This window comes from Triturus cristatus, chromosome 10 (genome assembly GCF_964204655.1).
Source record: "Triturus cristatus chromosome 10, aTriCri1.1, whole genome shotgun sequence".
In the NCBI taxonomy this organism is placed as follows: Eukaryota; Metazoa; Chordata; class Amphibia; order Caudata; family Salamandridae; genus Triturus; species Triturus cristatus.
The window spans coordinates 838,896,161-838,915,828 of NC_140593.1; the positions used below are offsets into that span (position 1 = coordinate 838,896,161).

The 19,668-nt window shown below is 49.2% G+C and overlaps 1 protein-coding gene across 2 annotated transcripts in view; it reads left to right on the top strand.

Annotated features, from left to right (window-relative positions):
• Positions 1-19,668, top strand: part of CREBBP (CREB binding lysine acetyltransferase) — a 1,382,831-nt gene that overhangs the window by 953,481 nt on the left and 409,682 nt on the right. For both annotated transcript variants that reach the window (XM_085628465.1, XM_085628466.1), the window contains one exon: positions 11,404-11,484. In XM_085628465.1, the coding sequence (XP_085484591.1) occupies positions 11,404-11,484 (81 nt within the window). The remainder of the gene's footprint in view (positions 1-11,403; positions 11,485-19,668) is intronic.

The window sequence follows — 19,668 nt, forward strand, 5'->3', positions numbered from 1 at the left end:
CCAGCCTAACAGGCCCTTAAGATCCAGTAACCGTTCCCTCCTCACTCCGAGTGCGCACTATCACAAACTGGGGATGGGCTTTTTCCTTTCTCGCGCCCACCCTCTGGAACAAACTGCCTTTATACCTACGCATCACCTCTGACCATAACCACTTTCGCCGGGAATTAAAAAACATGGCTGTTCAATCATTAGTCCGGCTTCTTCCCTGTACATGCTGACAATTCCGAGTCGTCCGCCAGCGCCATGAGACTTCTGGGTGATTTGTGCGCTCAATAAATATTCCTGATTTATGATTTATTTATGTTGAAGCTGGAGATCATGCCATGGATAACGTTTTGTAAATGTAACCTTGCAAATGTGTGCATATACATACATATAGGCTATGATGTTTCATCTGACCACCTCCTGTGCTGCCTGAAATATATATACACACATAAGAAACACGTAGTGATAGATTCCTTACCTTAGAATTACCCACAGGCGGCAGACTGGATCAGGAAAGTTTTCATCAGCAGTAGCCTGAGCGTCGGTAGGTGGTGTCGTGCGGCTCCATGTCTGTCGTGGTTGCTAAGATGACGTCGCGGCAGCTACTTAGACGCCGCCCTTGCGTGCTGACGTCAGTTCTTTCTTTTTAAAAACCAGCAAGCGCAGATCCGGGAAGAGCAAGTACCCCCAGTCACTTTTTGACTGAGTTTTTCGAGGCCTTTTGTCTCACTTTTTTCGGGGTGATCGACTCCTGGTGTCATAGGGATGCCCGGCTTTAAGAACTGTGGAGACTGTCACTGCATGATGTTGGTGACGGACCTACACCACGTGTGTCTCTACTGCCTAGGGCACGACCACAACTCCAAGTCGTGCCCCGACTGCCGGGCCATGGCGTTGAAGACTTTGCGAGAGCGGTCCCGAAAGTTGCTGGAAGTACGGCAGTCGGCTCCACGCCGCTCAAGGTCCTTGTCCCGTGGGAGGTCGAGGGAACCAGTCGGGGAGTCGTCACCATCGTTCCTCTGGATCCAAGTCTACGCACTCGGGGTCAGGTAAGTCGAAGCATTCCAAAAAGAAGTTGACGAAGCGTCGTCGCTCCTCAACTTCCCCTCTCCCGTCGCGCAACGCGGCTGAGGGTGCGGGTGGTGCCACTACCGCGGCTCCGGCGGAACCTGCGATGTCGCCACCGGCCTACCTGCCCTTTCCGGGTCCGTCTGCGACGCCTGCTCAGGTGCAAGAGTTTCTTGCTGCCATGGCCCGACTCTTTGGGCTGTATGGCCCTGCCGGTGCGCCTACGGGTCCCACAGGCCAGACTGGGGGTCCTGCCCTTCCATCGCCAGCGGCGCCGCTGTCGTCTTCGGCCCCGGCACCGCAGGACCCCCCTGGATCCGGGCTCAGATCCCGGGTGACACTGGTTGACCTCATAACACCTCCACCGGTGTCGACCTCTACACCGGCACCACCTCCGATGACGTCCGGTGCCACCGCCGACCCCAGTTTCATCGCTGAACCGGACCCGGCACCGGATCGGCGTTGCGCGACGCCGAATCCGACGCCAATGGGGCTTTTTTACCCCTATGTCTGTCCTTATTTTCAGCCTGTTTCACAGACTTCGGAGGAAGGGAAGGACTTGGATGGGTCTGAGGACCCTCTCACACAACAGTGTGATTATGATCCAGACTGGGCAGAGGATTTGGGGAATGCCAGTGGTCTTGACACCTCACCTGACCTTGGCATGCGGTCTTCTCCTTCCGTGACTACGGAGGAGGGAGCCAGTTACGCAGTGGTGTTGCGTAGGGCAGCAGAGGCCCTCCACCTCAAACTCCCTACAGTGGCCATCAGGACTAACCTCCTGACAGAAGTGCTTCAGCCGGCTGCAACCTCTTCGGAGCCCTTGCTGCCTTTTAATGACGCACTTTCTGACGTTCCTTTTGGGCATTTGGTCCAGGTCCAACACTGGGGCTCCTGTGGACAGGATGTGGCCCGACGCCATCGCCCGGCTCCGTGGGACCCCCTCTTTCTCTCCCAGCACCCCACTCCCAGAGCGCGTTCCCTTCCGCTCCTCCGGATAGGGAATCCAAGAAGCTGGAGCATCTTGGCAAGAAGCTGTTTTCATCTGCCAGCTTAGGGCTGCGGTCGGTGAACACCGCATGCCTCTTGGACAGTTATTCCCACTCTGTGTGGGATTCGGTTGGCCGGTGCTGCCCAACTGTCCGGAGGAGGCACGGACAGTACACTCCCAAGCTATAGCAGCTGGGAGAGACGCAGCTAAGTTCACTATTCGTTGTGGGCTTAATACTGCCAACTCGCTGGGCAGGGCAATTTCCACGACAGTGGCGCTTCGGCGCCACGCCTGGCTGAGGACAACTGGCTTCTCAGGGGATGTCCAGAACACTTTGATTGACATGCCCTTTAATAGCATTCGCCTTTTTGGCAATAAAGTGGATAGTGCGTTGGAGCGCTTTTTACGGCCAAGTCCTGGGGCCTGAAGGCCACTCGTCGTCCTCCGCCTTCCGTTCCTTTCGTGGCCACGGAAGGGGTGCCCCAACACGTTTGTTCCAGAGCCACAGGCCTGCGCAGCAACATCCTCAGCGCGGCCGCATCCACTGCAAAGCCTTCCTAGTCCAACCTTTCAAGCCCACCAAACTCCAGTGAGCGGCAGAATTCGCCATCATCTCCCCCACTGGCATAACATCACATTGGACAAGTGGGTGTCGGGGAACCATCTTGCGCTTCTTCAGCAGGAAGTCATGGCCCTCTTGGCCAAGGGGACCATCGATCGCGTTCCTGGGCCAGAAGTAGGCCGTGGTTGTTGTTCCCATTACTTTCTGGTCCCCAAGGAGGACAAGGGTCTGCATCCTATCTTATACCTTTGGCACGTCAATCGCTTCCTCCGGAAGGAGAAGTTCAAGATGCTGACACTTGCTCAGGTCTTGCCTGCCCTAGACCCGCAAGACTGGATGGTAGAATTGGAATTGCAGGACGCTTACTTTCATATCCCCGTCCTGCCGGCCCACCGGCGTTACCTGCGGTTCACGGTAGGCCACGAGCACTTTCAGTTACTCCTGCTCCCTTTTGGCCTTACCAGCGCTCCTCGGGTGTTCACGAAAGTGTTGGCGGTGGTCTCTGCTCCTCTGCGCAGATCAGGGTTTTCGGTCTTCCCCTATCTCGACGACTTGTTGGTGAAGGCGGGCTTGCCCCAGGCAGTTGTCTCCCACCTCCAGACTACGGCCGACCTCCTGCATTTGCTGGGGTTCTCCATCAACTTGCCGAAGTCGCACCTGATATCCCTCTCAGAAGCTCCTCTTCATCGGAGCAGTTGTGGACTCTGCGCAGTTTCGGGTTTCTCATTCTGAGCAGCGAGTCCAGGATATTAAGGCTATGATTCCGATCTTTCAGTCTCTATCCCGGGTTTCGGTCAGGATGACCCTCCGACTTCTAGGCCTGATGGCCTCCTGCATCCTGTTAGTGGCTCATGCCAGATGGCATATGCGGGCTCTGCAGTGGGACCTGAAGTTCCAGTGGGCACACCATCAGGGCAACCTGTCCGATCACGTCCAGCTCTCGGAGGGCACTGCACGACAATTGTAGTTGTGGCTCACGAATCGCGATTGGGTCAATGGCAGATCCCTCTCCCTTCCCCAACCGGAACACTCAGTTGTGATGGACACGTCCCTTCTGGGATGGGGCGGGCACATTGGAGAGGCGGTGATCAGAAGACTCTGGTCTCCGGCGGAGTCCCGGCTTATATCAACCTTTTGGAGCTTCGGGCGATCGGACTTGCACTGAAGGCATTCCTTCCCTCTGTCAAGGTGTTTACAGACTACACCACCGCCATGTGGTACTGCAACAAACAGGGCAGGGTGGGGTCGTGGACCCTATGTCAAGAGGCTCTGCGCCTCTGGACATGGCTGGAACATCAGGGCATTTCCCTGGTGGTTCAACACCTGGCAGGTTCTTTGAACGCCAGGGCGGACGAGCTCAGCCGCAGGTGCCTGATGGATCACGAATGGCGTCAGAACTCTGACGTGGCGCAAGGTCTCTTTCAGCAGTGGGGAGAGCCTTGGTTAGATCTATTCGCCACTGAAGAGAATGCGAAATGTCAGCAGTTCTGCGCGTTGGAATTTCCAAGGCGGCACTCGCTAGGCGACGCCTTTTGTTGCGAGTGGAGTTGTGGTCTACTAAACGCTTTTCCGCCTATACCACTTCTACCCATAGTGCTGAAGAAGATCAAGCAAGACTGGGCCCAAGTCATTCTTGTGGCTCCGGACTGGGCTCGAAGAGTATGGTATCCCGAGCTACTTGGCATGGCTATCGATCCCCCTATCTGACTGCCTCTTTGGCAAGATCTTCTGTTGCAGCAGCAGGGGACGGTCCTCCACCCGAAACTGTCCAGCCTCCACCCCCTTGCGTGGAGATTGAGCGGCGGCAGTCGACGTCTTTTGACCTGCCTCCTGAAGTATGTGATGTCATTCTGGCAGCCAGGCGTCCCTCCACTAAAACTGTAAATGCCTGCAGGTGGAATACATTTGTGGCATGTTGCACAGCAAAGGCTGTGGATCCACTTTCTGCCCCTCTTTCAGAGGTCCTGCTATTTCTCCTTTCTTTGGCCTGGCAGGGCTCAGCTCTGGGCACTATCAAGGGCTATCTCTCGGCCATTTCAGCCTTTTTACGGCTTCCAGATCAGCCTTCCCTTTTCAAGTCCCCTGTTGTAAATAGATTCTTAAAAGGCATTACTCCTCTTTTCCCTCCTGTTCCTTTCATAATGCCTCAGTGGGACTTGAACTTGGTTCTGACATATCTGATGTGTGCTCCCTTTGAGCCACTTTACAACTGCTTTCTTCGTAGTCTTACTTTAGACCGCTTTCCTTCTGCCAGAAGAGTGAGTGAGCTCCAGGCTCTTTCTTCTAAACCTCCTTTTCTCTCTGTCCATCCGGACAAAGTGGTTCTAAGGAGTCGTCCCTCTTTTCTGCCAAAGATTGTCACTGCCTTTCACATCAGGCAGACCAACACTTTGCCCACCTTCTTTCAGCATCCCTCAAAAGAGGAAGAGAGGCTCCACCGTCTGGACCCAAAACGTGAGCTCTCATTCTACCTGAACTGCACACAACAGTTCCGGGTGGACGACCAGCTCTTTGTTGGCTACGTGGGCGCCAAGAAAGGTCGGGCTGTGCACAAGCGGGCCATCTCTCGGTGGGTCATTCTGTGCATAAAGGCTTGTTATTCTTTGGCTAAAAAGGAGCCTCTGGTGGGCTGCGTGCCCATTCCACCAGGGTGATGGCAGCCACGACTGCTTTGGGACGGGGAGTTCCCTTGCATGACATCTGTCAGGCAGCTACTTGGGACTCGCTCACACGTTTACCGAGCATTACTGCCTGGACAGCCAAGTCCGGAGAGATGGCTTCTGTGGCCGTTCTGTTCTCCAGGACCTTCTGGTGTGATCTTGGTTCGCAGACCCACCACCGGGGTTGGTATTGCTGGGGTATCTATTCTAAGGTAAGGAATCCATCACTATGGGTTTCGTTCAGATGCACAAGTTACTTACCTTCAGTAATGATATATCTGTAAAAAACATTAGTAGTTATAGATTCCTTACCGCCCCACCCATCCTCCCCGTTCTTCTAACTGATTTCTCGGGTTAAGGTCCTCCCTTTCAGGGCCCTAGTTTCAAGGCACCAGTGGCCAGTATCTTGCATGGGTCTGCGTTCCTGGCGCGGAAAGTCGTGTACAGAACTGACGTCAGCACGCGAGGGCGGCGTCTAAGTAGCTGCCGCAACATCCTCTCGGTGACCACGACACCAACGACGTCGATGGGAGCCGCACAACGCCACCTACCGACGCGCAGGGGTACTGCTGACAAACTTTCCGGAGATAAACGGACCCTCACGGCTCAGGCAGGAAGATTTTTATTTCATATGACTCTCCCTCTGCGACGCGTTTCGAGCACTGAGTGCCCTTGATCACACACACACACACACACACACACATACACATATATATATATATAACCCCAGATTGGCTCCGTGTTGTCGACCCTTGGCGCATCTGTTTTCCGGTGCGGAACCTCGGCAGAGCCACGCCGATACAAATTCAACATATACTTCCCAAGGAAATAATTGGCACGCACTCCCAATCTCTGGAATCAATATCCTCAATATTCTTTATTCAGCTTACAGCATTACAATCCTTCGAGAGACAAACCAACGCGTTTCGCTATCCTCCGATAGCTTGGTCACGGTCACGTGACCAAGCTATCGGCGGATAGCGAAACGCGTTGGTTTGTCTCTCGAAGGATTGTAATGCTGTAAGCTGAATAAAGAATATTGAGGATATTGATTCCAGAGATTGGGAGTGCGTGCCAATTATTTCCTTGGGAAGTATATGTTGAATATATATATATATCTCTTTTTTTTTTTTTTTTTTTTTTTTTTTTTTTTTTTACACCTCTAGTCTCGCCCACGTGCGGGAATCCCGGCACACTTTTCCATAGCAGATCTTAAGTGTAGATGTTCGCCTTTCTTCAGGAAGGCTTGTAAAAACACGTGAGAAGAAAATTATGCACTCTATAAGGAAGACTACAATGGGCAAATTATTCAGATTGTACTAAAAAAAAAGTCAAGAAAACAATATATATGTATGTTTTAAAGCCAATATTTGGTAAAAAAAAACCTTAAATCTTTCACAAACTCTTTTTGTAAAAGTAGAGGAATGAAGGATAGCAGGGCAGTGTAGCATTACAGTCTGCCATTTTGTGAGAACAAAAACAGCATCTGTGTCTTTAAGAACCCAGAGACCACCAATATCCCATCATGCCCAGCAGATGGCAGTTGCTCCAGTTCTTTTTTCCGGCTCCTGCTTAAAAGTCCTTGGAGCACTGAGCTCCGCCTTTTTGGCTTTTTCTCTTCAAAGGTCTTGAGTGGATTTTTGTGATAACTACTTCATTTGACAGTTTTCAACTGTCCCTTTCATTTTCTGTCTATTTCTGACTGGAATTTGCGGTATTTTGTCAAATAAGATGGCATCTATATTTGACAAGTGTCCTTCGTATGGCAGAAAGAAGGCCAAGTCAGACCTTCATGACGTCTGCATCAGCTGCCTTTGAAAAATCCATGTTCCTAACAAATGCCATTACTGCAGGAAGTTTTTCAGGCGTACTCTGAGGGAATGGGCGAAGATTTGCCTCCGTGGCACAGAAGAGTGCAGCAGGCGCAGTCTGAATGTGGGGCACCAGACGAAGGAGAGGGTCAATCCTCTTCCAGGACTCTTCAGTCTACCTCTGAGGACCCCAGCATGGAACGTCCAAAAAGAAGGGTCCAGCTAAAAAATGGAGATGTTACAGGTCAACGTTGAGACAAGGTACAGCACCAACTAGTTCTCTGTCGAGGGCTAGGTCAACACCAAGACAGGGTAGCTCGAAAGCGACTACACCTTTGAGGTTGAGGAGCGTGTCGACGTCTAGACATAGGAAAAGGTCGATATTGAGGAACATGTCGTTGTCGGGAACATCAATGAATGCGGAAAGAAAGAAGCGGAGATGCATTTAATCATCTCTCGACTCTGAATACTTTAGAGTATATTCTCCTTCTCCAATAGTGTTGCCAGACTCTACTATTCCTCCACCAACATCTCCTCCACCTCCAATATCACCTCTGCCACCCCCTCCACATCTACCTCCTTTTCCTCTGGCACCTCTTCCACCAGTGCCAATTCTTCCTCTTCCACCTGTGGACGCCCCTCTTCCGATTCCTAGTGTTTCTCCATGCAGATTGTGTTTGAGAACTCGCCATCATTCGCGCCACTCCAGTCATAACCATAGGTCCCATTGCTCTTCGTCTCGTCCATCCTCCAGATGCTCTTACCATCATTGTGTATCTAGATCAAGATCACGGACAAGGTCTAAACACCATTCCTGCTATACCAGCTCGACTTCCAGCACAGGAGGATATTCTCCAATGCTGTCACTCTCCAACACCATGTGTTTCTCTAGTGGGTGATGTCACAACTTTCCAGGTGTTCCTGGTGAGAGGTGCTGCTTAGCTGAGTATTCCGATGTCCCTTCCGACTCCTTCCACATCTGTTATTTTTGAGATGCTTCACCACCGATCAGCGTCAAGCCCTTCCATTCATTCCGTGTCTGTTGGAACCAGCAATGTAATTTCTTGACTCCAGCCTCAGCTAAGTCTGCTCCATTGAGGCTACGGGAAAAAATACAGAATGCCAGAGCAGGATTCACTATTTCTCTGCTCTGACCCACCTCTGTGGTCATCTTCGTGGCTAAAAAACATCATGCCATGACTCCTCTGTCTACTCTAGCACCAAACAAGGAAAGCAAGAAGCTGGACTTGGCAGGCTGCAAGATGTGCAGTACAGCTCCAAACACTATGGAGGGAGCGAGTGCAACAGCTTTTCTGTCCAGGTACAATAGGGCCTTATGGGACTCTTTATAGATGCTTTCAGAAGGTCCCCAGTCAAGAGATCTGGGTTAAATCCATCGTTCTTTTGCCCACTACGCCACCCCAGTTCAGACTTGGCCATATGCAAATCAGTCTTGACCCTGTGCCTCACTACGCCACTGGAGTCAAGCTATCCTGGCTGATGACGGCTGATAGCCAGAAACCGGTCCTAGGATGCTTGATTCCGGTCCAGGGAAGACATGGCTTGGCAGTTCGGGCTGGACTGTTCCCATGAGGCACAGGGTAAGACTGATTTGCATATGGCCATGTCTGAACTGGGGTGGCGTAGTGGGCAAAAGAACGATGGATTTAACCCAGATCTCTTGACTGGGGGAGAATGTCTGCATTGTCAGCATTCCGTCCATCATTTGTTTGTTGTAACGCCCAGCACGATAGTGGGCATGTCTGCCACAGACCTATCTGTCGGGCAATGTCCTGATCAATACGGCCTTGTACCTCGGGGATTGCAGCCCTCGCTGTTCGGTTCGACTGCACCACAGTTCACGCTCAGACAACTCCCCCAGCAGCGCCATTTTAAGTGGTCTGCGCTGGCCGGCCTCGCTCCGCAGAGCCTTTAGCACTGCAGTTCCTCTAGCCATGAATGTCGCTTTCGGTCCGCTCTGTCCGACCCACACAGAATCGAGGCAGAACTCCATCGGATATTAGGGGATTAGTCATTGGCGGCTAGAAGAGTCTGTTCAGTGTGCGGCCATCTTGGTCGGCAGCTAACCACCCCCCTGTGTTATCACAAACCTTACACTGTTTTTCTCTCCAATAAAGTATTATTGAGAATTCACCCAAAATTCTTTCCAAAAGTCATTTAGGATTTTCACATCAATCATACAATTTCCTTACCAACTTTCTTTCAGCATCCTTTCACTCTGGCAGAAAGAACTCTACATTCCCTTGACGTTAGGCGATTCTTAGTTTTATCTAGATCAAACATGAGACTTGCGTAGATCAGACCAATTGTTTCTAAATTGCAGCCCATTCTGTACCGGACTAGCCACTTCCAAACAATCTATCTTCCGATTAATAGTATCTTGCATCCTGTTATGCTACCTAAAAGCCAATAAGACTTTATCCGCTAGAGACCCAAGGTTCATTCTACTAGGGGCAAAGAGACTACTTCCGCTTTAATGAGAAATATCCCTATAGCTGAAATTTGAAAAGCATCTACATGGAGGTCTGTTCACTCTTTTACCAAGCGCTATTGTTTGGACTCTGTGCTAGAACAGATGGTCAAGTAGGACAAACCTCCCTGAGAAATTTGTTTCATTTGATTTTTCCTCTGTCTTTTCCACCAGTCTTGGTGGGGATGGGCTTGCTACCCTATTTAGTGCTTAGGACGGTCAGTGGGAGAGGAATGGTTTCTTACCTGTAATCCCAGTTCTCTCTCTCGGGGTAGTCTCCATTTAAGTCATAAGCAACCATCACACCTCCCCGTAGGAGATGGCAGAGGCAATTATTGGACCTATCTATCACTGCCTCATCTCGTCCAAGAACTGAAACAACTGTCACCTGCTGGGCATGATGGGATACAGATGATCTCTAGGTTCTTGATGGCACAGACTATGTTTTTTCTTACATAATGGCGGCCTATAGGGCTATCACTGTCCTGCTATCATTTATCTCTACTTTTACAAAAAAGGTTGTGAAAGATTTAAGCTGTTTTGAAAAGTATTGCCTTTAAAATACACATATATAGGGTTTTCATGACCCTTTTTTGAAGTACAAGCTGAAGAATTTGTCCCTGTAGCTTTCTTTATGGACTGCATAATGTTCTTCACTTAAGTGTTTCTACTGCCTTCCTGAAGAGAGACGAACATCTACACTTAAGATATACTATGAAAAAGTGCTCCAGGATCCGCACACGTGGACAGGACTATTCTGTGTGTATGACTTCAATAGAAATTCCTGAGAGAGAGAACTGGGATTACAGGTAACAAAACCATTTCATATATGTAAATAAAAATAATTCTTATTTACAAGACTACGCCAAAATCGGAACATGCCAGATTTATACCTTGACCATTATCAGACTTTAGTCCTACTTCTGTGTCTGGTCTGTCCCTGCTTTTGCTTTCAAAATCTGATCACCCTACAAATAACTCATTACAGACTGGCATTATAAAGGTGGATTTTACACACACACACACACACACACACTAACAAACCCTTACAGGAATTAAAACCCATTAATTTTGCCAGCTCTAACCGAAATATCTCCATAAATAGATCACCTTCTTGAAGGACTTGCATCCATCTTAACTATTATTTCTCTTCTGGCAGAGTTGTCCAGCTCATGCTTCCAGCAAATAAATATGGCTCTGTAGCCTCTGCCCAAATGTCTGAAATTTTGCAAGCGTTCCCAGCAAGTATAGGACTTATTTCTGAGCTGATCTTCCATGATCTCCCCATCCCCTTTTTTAAAATCACTTTTGTTTTAGGCCAAGAAATGTCACAATTTGTGCATCCATCTCCAAGACCTCTGCCTCCATGTTCATGCCCTTCATTTCTGGCTCGGGCATTGGTCCTTCGTTATGCTTATGACAACCTTGTTAGTGATTTTGTTGTCCCAATACCGTTAAGCTGTCTCATTTTGTAAGTGATTGTCGCGGTCTGTCGATAGCACCTTGCACTCACGTCTTTGATCCATCTTACATGATTTTCCTTTATTTGCTTCATCATGTTTGGATATGCCTCCAAGAAGTTTGAAAGGAAGATGTAGTGGTGAATGTGAGTGTCTTGTGCATTCTATGTAATATAGGTTCCCACCTGGTGCTCTACACTGAGACTACAGAGGGATATACAGTTCCGCCCATTATGCTTTAGTCCTGTAGATATCACAAGATGTAGTGAGCCTTTCTTGCAGGTAAGGAACATGTTCTTACAGTCCTCATTCTGATTACTTCTTTAATTTGTGCAAATTACCTAATGAGTGTGTCCACGTCTTTATTCTCTGCAGGTATCATTTCTGTGAGAAGTGTTTCACTGAAATCCAAGGGGAGAGTGTTACCTTAGGGGAAGATCCAGCCCAGCCTCAAACGTGAGTAATCTGCATACATGATGTAGTCTTACTTGATGAATCAGTGTTTTTGTTCTTTATGTGTAAGTTGGGAATGTACAATGTTGTTCCACTATAGATTGATCCAATCCTAATTTTCAGTATGACCCCCCTGATTATGTTCATCCTTTGTACTGAGATTTATTCTACATAGATTTCTGATAGATTAAATCTGTATACATTTCTCAAGTGGTATTCTTGAAAATGTGCCATGTTCGTTCTCATCATAGACGATTGTTGGATGATGTTTAAGACACTTACAAGCTTTTGTGTGTCTAGAATACTGATAGGTCAGTTTTAATGTTATTCTTTTGCATTAGGACACACCTTTCTCTGGAGGACTTCTTGGTGTCTTGCATGCAGTTTTTACGAAGATTTCTTGTACATCATTGTTTCTATAATGGATTCATTTGCTCTTGCTTTATATATGTATAAAATATGTGGGTGGTTTTGGTATTGTCTGGAGATAGAACAGTTGGTTATTGGTATTTATCGGTCAGGTTTCATGGCGACTTACTATACTGAATATCAAGTTGATGTATAGGTAGATTATGAAAGGGTTTCCCCACTTTATTTTTGGCTCAGTTTGTAGACCTTTCTTTATTTTAACTTGATCTATCAAATATGTTGCCCTCGACTTTTACTCCACAGCTCTTAACGGCATTAATTACTGCTCTCATTTGCCAAACAATTCGACACTTAAAAATAAGCAGCTCATTGTAAAAGATGGATTCCCGTTTTATTTTGTAAAGACACATTAATGCTTGTTGTACTTTTGCCTCATTAGATGTCTGCTTAGATATCCCATCAGTTGTAACTAACCAACAGTAAAAGTACAAAGCCCTGTCTAAAGCTGAAAAATTGTCAGTAATATTCATACCACAGATCCAGACATGTTTTGGCTTGTAGCGCCTTCAGCTGTGCACTGAATCTGTAGCAATGTATAGCCCAACACATTAGAAGGCACATCAAGCTTTCCAGTTAATCGACACTCTTACAGCATGAATTCTCACTCACATCGAGCACTCTGAAGCAGAGGAGAATATCTTGACCATAGCATTTTCTCCTCCAGAAATAAATATAGCTTTCTAGAACACTAACCCATACTTTTTATTGTGAATTTGGTTAGGCACCGTGCTGTTGCCTAGCTCTGTTCTGGTGTTTTGCCCACTATTTGGTCCTGACTTAACTGGCACCTGATGACATTTGCCAATACTTTCCTGGATGTGCTACACCTCCTGACTCCTTAGGGCTGTAAAGGACTGTCTGGCTCTTTGTATGAACCTATGTAGGTCAACTTCTGATACCTGATTTGCTCCATCTTGGTCTAGATGTTTCACTCTGCAGCCAAAGGCCTTGTCCAGTTTTTAGTCATGTGTTGAAAATGGCACCATAACTAGTTTAGGGCACTCCGCTGGTCTGCCTGGTGTTGGCTGTTCAGTCGGTTGAAGTCAACAAGGCCTTTAGGGTTGTCCCTGGTGATATCTCCTCATGACTCGCAGTTTCAACCGTAGAGTTCAGCTTGCTGTTCCAGTACTTCTGCTCTCACCCAACCTCTCAATCTCGCTCCTAAGAAGTCGGAGGCTATCCAGTATCTTGTTCCGGCACAATTTGAGTTTCGAGGGACATCTACGACACTGGCAGATCTAAGAGTCTCGCGAGGCCAAGCTCCAACTCTTTAGGTCCTTACCGACTACCTCTGGCATGCTATCGCATCTCCAAGGAGGAGAGTCCCTCCAGTCTTGCGAGTCCTCCTGAGGCGGAAGCCGGGAGCAGACCTTTAGCAATTTTAGAATTGTGTGTATTTTACTCGTGTACTTGCTTTTAATAAAACCTACTTTACCTGCTCATCTCCGGTTCCCCGCGCAGCCGATTCATCGCTGCGGCGGGAGGTCACCGACCTTTGGACAATACTTCACGCCACTTTGGCGAGCGCCGAGGCCACGCCCCCTCTCGGAGGCCACGCCCACTTTCAGCGCATTTAAATAGACGCTGTTCACGAGCGTCCTGCCCAGTCTTGCGAGTCCTCCTGAGGCGGAAGCCGGGAGCAGACCTTTAGCAATTTTATCTTGATTAATAGAGAGAATTGTGTGTATTTTACTCGTGTACTTGCTTTTAATAAAACCTACTTTACCTGCTCATTTCCGGTTCCCCGCGCAGCCGATTCATCGCTGCGGCGGGAGGTCACCGACCCTTGGACAATACTTCACGCCACTTTGGCGAGCGCCGAGGCCACGCCCCCTCTCGGAGGCCACGCCCACTTTCAGTGCATTTAAATAGACGCTGTTCACGAGCGTCCTGCCCAGTCTTGCGAGTCCTCCTGAGGCGGAAGCCGGGAGCAGACCTTTAGCAATTTTACCTTGATTAATAGAGAGAATTGTGTGTATTTTACTCGTGTACTTGCTTTTAATAAAACCTACTTTACCTGCTCATTTCCGGTTCCCCGCGCAGCCGATTCATCGCTGCGGCGGGAGGTCACCGACCCTTGGACAATACTTCATGCCACTTTGGCGAGCGCCGCGGCCACGCCCCCTCTCGGAGGCCACGCCCACTTTCAGTGCATTTAAATAGACGCTGTTCACGAGCGTCCTGCCCAGTCTTGCGAGTCCTCCTGAGGCGGAAGCCGGGAGCAGACCTTTAGCAATTTTACCTTGATTAATAGAGAGAATTGTGTGTATTTTACTCGTGTACTTGCTTTTAATAAAACCTACTTTACCTGCTCATTTCCGGTTCCCCGCGCAGCCGATTCATCGCTGCGGGGGGAGATCACCGACCCTTGGACAATACTTCACGCCACTTTGGCGAGCGCCGAGGCCACGCCCCCTCTCGGAGGCCACGCCCATGTTCCCCTTCCCTCAACTCCCATAAATCATGTGCCATTACCGGACGCGCAGCGGACGAGCGCAGCGGGCGCGCCGATGGCGCGCTGATGGCGCGCTTAAGGCAAGCCCGTCTGCGCCCGTCCGCGACCAAACGCGCCTAGGGCCTAGGCCCCTTCTCCTGCCCGGCCCATTACAATATTCATCGGCACAGCTACTCGCTCTTCAAGCCAGCAGGCCCATTGAAGCCTCCCTGACCATCCATATCAAGAATCTGGGCATCACAGCCGCAGCAACTCCGATCGCCCCTCTCACTCCGCCCCTCCCTCCCCCCCTGCCCTCTCCTCCCCGTCCTAATCCCCCAGCCGGCCCCAGTCAGGTCCCACTTACCATATTCTACCTCAACACGCGGTCCGCGGTTAAGCATTGCCACGAACTGTCAGTTTTGCTTGATATCCATAAACCAGACCTCCTATTCCTTACGGAGACCTGGTTCCGCGACAGCTCCCTCCCTAATCTCCTTGCCTCCCTTCCAGCCACCTACTATGCCCTCCGGGCTGACCGCCCAATGGGTAAATCCGGAGGGGGTGTCGCCCTGATCGCCAGAAAGGATCTACCATTCCAACCTATCAGTTTTCCCTCGATAGGCACGGCCGACTTCTTAGTCGCTCGCTCTCTTTGTTACCATACTCCCCTCACCTGCCTTCTTATGTACCGCCCTCCTCAACCGTCGCCTACCTTCTTGGACGGATTTCAAGAACTGGTGGCCTCCCTAGCTGTAAACAATTCATCCGTCCTGCTCCTGGGTGATTTTAATTTCTGGCCTTCCGACCCAGCTGAATGCTCCACTTCCAAGGAATTTTCTGAAACCTTACGCTCTCTTAATTTCATCTCGCATATCAATACCCCGACCCATATTCATGGACACACGCTCGACCAAATCTGGTCTCTGAACTGCCCTATCTCTTCTCTGTCCATCTCTCCCTGCCCCTGGTCTGATCACTCATTGATCTCTTTCTCCTCTCAACTCGGACCGCCTATCAAGTCCTCGCACCCCAAAAACATCTGGGCCCGTTCCTGGGGGCGGGTAGACCTGGCTGCCTTAGCCTCCTCTCTCTCCTCCTCCTGCCCCGATCTGTCCGGCCTGCCCTCAGCGGATCAAGCTAATTCCATCAACTCGTGGCTACTCTTAGCCTGCGATTCCATCGCTCCCCTGAGGCGCATTTCCTCCAAACGGACTAATGATTCCAACCTGTGGCTCAATAACGATCTGAAGGCACAAAAACTAGCAGTCCGACACGCAGAACGAGCATGGAGAAGACAGTACTGCCCTCAGCTTAAATCACACTACACTTCCCTTTTGCAGCAATATAAGAAATCCATACTGTCCACCAAAAAAGAGTACTTCTCCTCCAAAATCCTAGTTGTGGAGAACAAATCCAGAGAAATTTTTGCCATCATTAAGAAACTCGCATACTCTGATCGAACCACCCTTACACCCTCCCCCTCTCAACCTCTTTGTGATACCCTGAACTCCTACTTTTTGGACAAAATTGCGACAATCAGGGCCAATATTCCTCCCCCTTCCCCCTCTTTCCGAGTCCCTCCTTGTCCCCCGATAGACGCCCGCCTTCACTCATTCCCTCCTTTAACAGAAGATTCTTTCCTTTCCCTCCTCCCTCTGGTCAAATCTGGCTCCCCTCACGACCCTTGTCCTGCTCATATTCTTGCTCATGTCTTCACCAACTGTCCGCTACCCCCCCCCTCACCTTTCTTAACAGTTCCTTGGCCCAAGGCGTGGTCACCCCCGCTCTCAAATCTGCCATAATCCTGCCCATTCTAAAAAAACCTGGATCAGATCTTTCCGTCCCTGCTAACTACCGCCCCATCTCCCTCCTCCCCTTCCTAGGGAAAGTCCTGGAGCGGCATGTCACCAAAGCACTATCTTCCTACGTGGAAGCAAACCGAATCCTGGCGCCCCGTCAGGCCGGCTTTCGACCGGCTCACTCCACCGAGTCGGTCGTGCTTTCTGTACTGGACAACCTTAGAGAGGGAATGGACACTGGCATCCCCCAGGCCCTGGTGCTACTCGATCTCTCGGCCGCTTTCGACACGGTAGATCACTCCATCTTACTCTCCCGTGTCGGAGCGGCGGGGATCGGAGGCACCGCCTTGGTCTGGCTGTCCTCCTTTCTAAGCGGACGCACCCAGGCAGTTCGCCTGGGGGACTTCTGGGCTGAACCACGGAAGGTAGTGTGCGGGGTCCCCCAGGGCTCTTCCCTTTCCCCCCTACTGTTTAATTTGTATATAGCCCCCCTCATCTTTGCTCTTCAACAGATGGAGGTCTCCGTATACAATTATGCGGATGACCTCCAGCTCATTTTTTCTCTGTCTCACTCCCCTGATTCCAAATCCAAATTCCAATCCACCATGCTTTTCATCCGGGACTGGATGAATCACAACCACCTGAAACTAAATCCAGATAAGACAGAGCTTGTTCTGACAGGTGGTTGCTCCAGTCCCTGGTCCCCCCTCTTCTGGCCCTCCTCACTTGGTCCTCCCCCACCCCCTACTTCCTCCGTCAAAACCCTGGGCATAAAAATCAATGATCAACTCACTATGCACTCCCAGGTGAGCTCGGTGGTTTCCTCCTCTTTTCTATCCCTCCGCATTATCCGTAAAGTCTCCCGCTTCTTCTCCTTCACAGCCCTGAAACTTATTGTACTGGCCATGGTCATCTCCCGCTTGGATTATGCCAACGCTCTTTACCATGGCATGCCAGCCTATAGCGTACGTCGTCTCCAGCTGGTCCAAAACCAAGCGGCCCGCCTGGTATACAACCTGACGAAATCCCATCACGCCACTCCCCTTTTGAAATCCCTGCACTGGCTCCCTGTGCGCGAACGCTCCCTTTTTAAGGTGGGCTGTCTCGCCTTTCAGGCCCAGCTAGGCAGGTCCCCTGCTTTTATTTCCTCGGAGATCATACCTTATGTCCCCCCCAGGGAACTTCGCTCCTCTTCTCACCACCTACTCACAGTTCCTCGCTTCCGTCGTAAGAAATGGGGAGGGTCTAAATTCTCCACCCTCGCCCCTGTGTTCTGGAACTCCCTTCCGATGCAACTCAGAACTTCCAATCAATACCAGCCCTTTCGAAAGGCCTTAAAAACCTTTCTTTTTTCCAAAGCATTCCCCTCATAAATTCTCCTCATTTTCTCTCCCCGCTCCATGACCTCAGAGACTCTGCCTACTGTAGCGCCATGAAACCTTTGGGTGTACGTGCGCTGTATAAATATTTTAAAATTCAAATTCATCTGGGCTTGTACCAGAAGATGCTCCCTTGGTGCTAGTAGGACCCTCTGAATGCACCAGTTGGGCTCCTGGGTCTCCCGTTTCGACTCCAGTGTCACTATCCACGCCAGTCCCAGGAATATCAACACTGATTCTGACTATATGGATAAGTTACTTACCTGTAATCCTAGTTCTCTTCCAGCGGTATCCTCATCAAAGTCATAAGCAAGTGAATATTCCCACCCATGCGCGGGACATATAAAACATACATGTAAAAAACATATATGTAGCTCTATATATATATCCATATATATTTATAACAATAAAAACACAATGCAGCCTTCCCGTGCAGCACTCCCGTGCAGGCCGGACCTTCTGACCAAAATGGGAGGGAAGATTCTGCACCCAGCCTTCCCTCGCTGAGCTTGGCAGCATGGCTCCTGAGGCCCTGCTGTACGGACATTTGAACCTTCTTCAGGACTGCATGGACAATTTGAGGGAGTCAAACAGACCATCCACAATAACCTCTTACTCTTTTAAATGGAAAAGATTTTACTTGTGGTGTATGCATAATGGTAAGAGTCCGACTAGCGGGCAAGAAGAGGTAATCTTGCCAAATCCGCTATACTTGGCCAAATCTGGTTTGAAATACACTTCCATAAATTTTAATTTGACGGCCATTACAGCCTATAGAAAATCAGCTAACCAACCTTCTTTCTTTCAACTTCAGGTGGTCAAGGACTTCCTTCAGGGGTTGAGGAAGGTTTATCCCCCTGTCCGGCCTCCTTCTCCTCCTTGGGAGTTGAATCTAGTTTTGTCAAAATTGATGGGTCCTCCTTTTGAACGCATTCATAAGGCCACATTACAACATCTTACATGGAAATTAGCCTTTGGTGGCTATTACATCAGCACGCACAATGAGTGAAATCCAAGCACTCTGTTCTAAGGAACCGTATACGATTTTCCATCACAATAGGGTGGTTTTGAGAACTCTCCCTTTTTTTCTACCCAAAGTGGTGTCTGACTTCCATGTCAACCAGACAATTTCTCTCCCCTCATTTTTTCCCAATCCTGCTACACCAGCAGAAAGGTCTCTTCACTCATTAGACCTCAAGAGGGTTCTCAAATTCTATTTGGAGGGAGCAAAATCCATTAGAAAGGCTGATCAATTGTTTGTAACCTACGGCTCTGTTAGGACAGGCTTTCCAGCCTCCAAACGTTCCATTTCAAGGTGGATAGTGTCCTGTAATAAACTGGCTTACCAATTAGCGAACAAGCCTCTGTTAGCCTCCCCTAAAGCTCACTCTACTTGGGGAAAGGCTGCTACAATAGCTTTCTTACACAATGTACCAATGGCCGAGATTTGCGAGGCTGCAACTTGGAAGTCGGTTCATATGTTTACCAGGCATTACTGTATGGATTCTGACTCCAGAGCGGATACTCAAGTAGGCCAAGCCTCCTTGAGGAATCTGTTCCAATGCTAGCTTAATTGGAGTCTTTGAAATGATTTTTAACAATGTATTCTTTATTTTACACTTGTCACTTGCCTGCAGGATGAGGGGATGGGCTTGCTATTCTATCATGTGCTTATGACTATTGATGAGGATCCCCTGGAAGAGAAGGATAAGTTACTTACCTGTAATCCTAGTTCTCTTCCAGGGGTATCCTCACCAAAGTCATAAGCAACCCACCCGCCTCCCCGGGCAAGTGATCAAGATGCATGTCATCTGCATGTCATCTCTTTGTGCCCTTGCCTTCGGGTCTCCACAAAGAGCAACTGACCTAACATGATGGGAAGCTAGGGGTCATGACTGACTTAAAGCCACGGTGCCAGTTTATTCTGTGTGTTTCTGTGGGTTAGCGTTTCAGCTTTCTACACTGATGTTTCTAGAATGTAGCCTATGTACTGGCAATGTTCTTTCATTCCTCTTTGCAGGACTATGATTTCTGCTGTGCATTAAAGCAGTTCTCAATGTGTGTTCTTTCTCCCTTCTTTATTGGAATTGTATTTATGTGCAAGGGAAATTTTTATAACATTGCTCAGCGTTTCTAGTATATG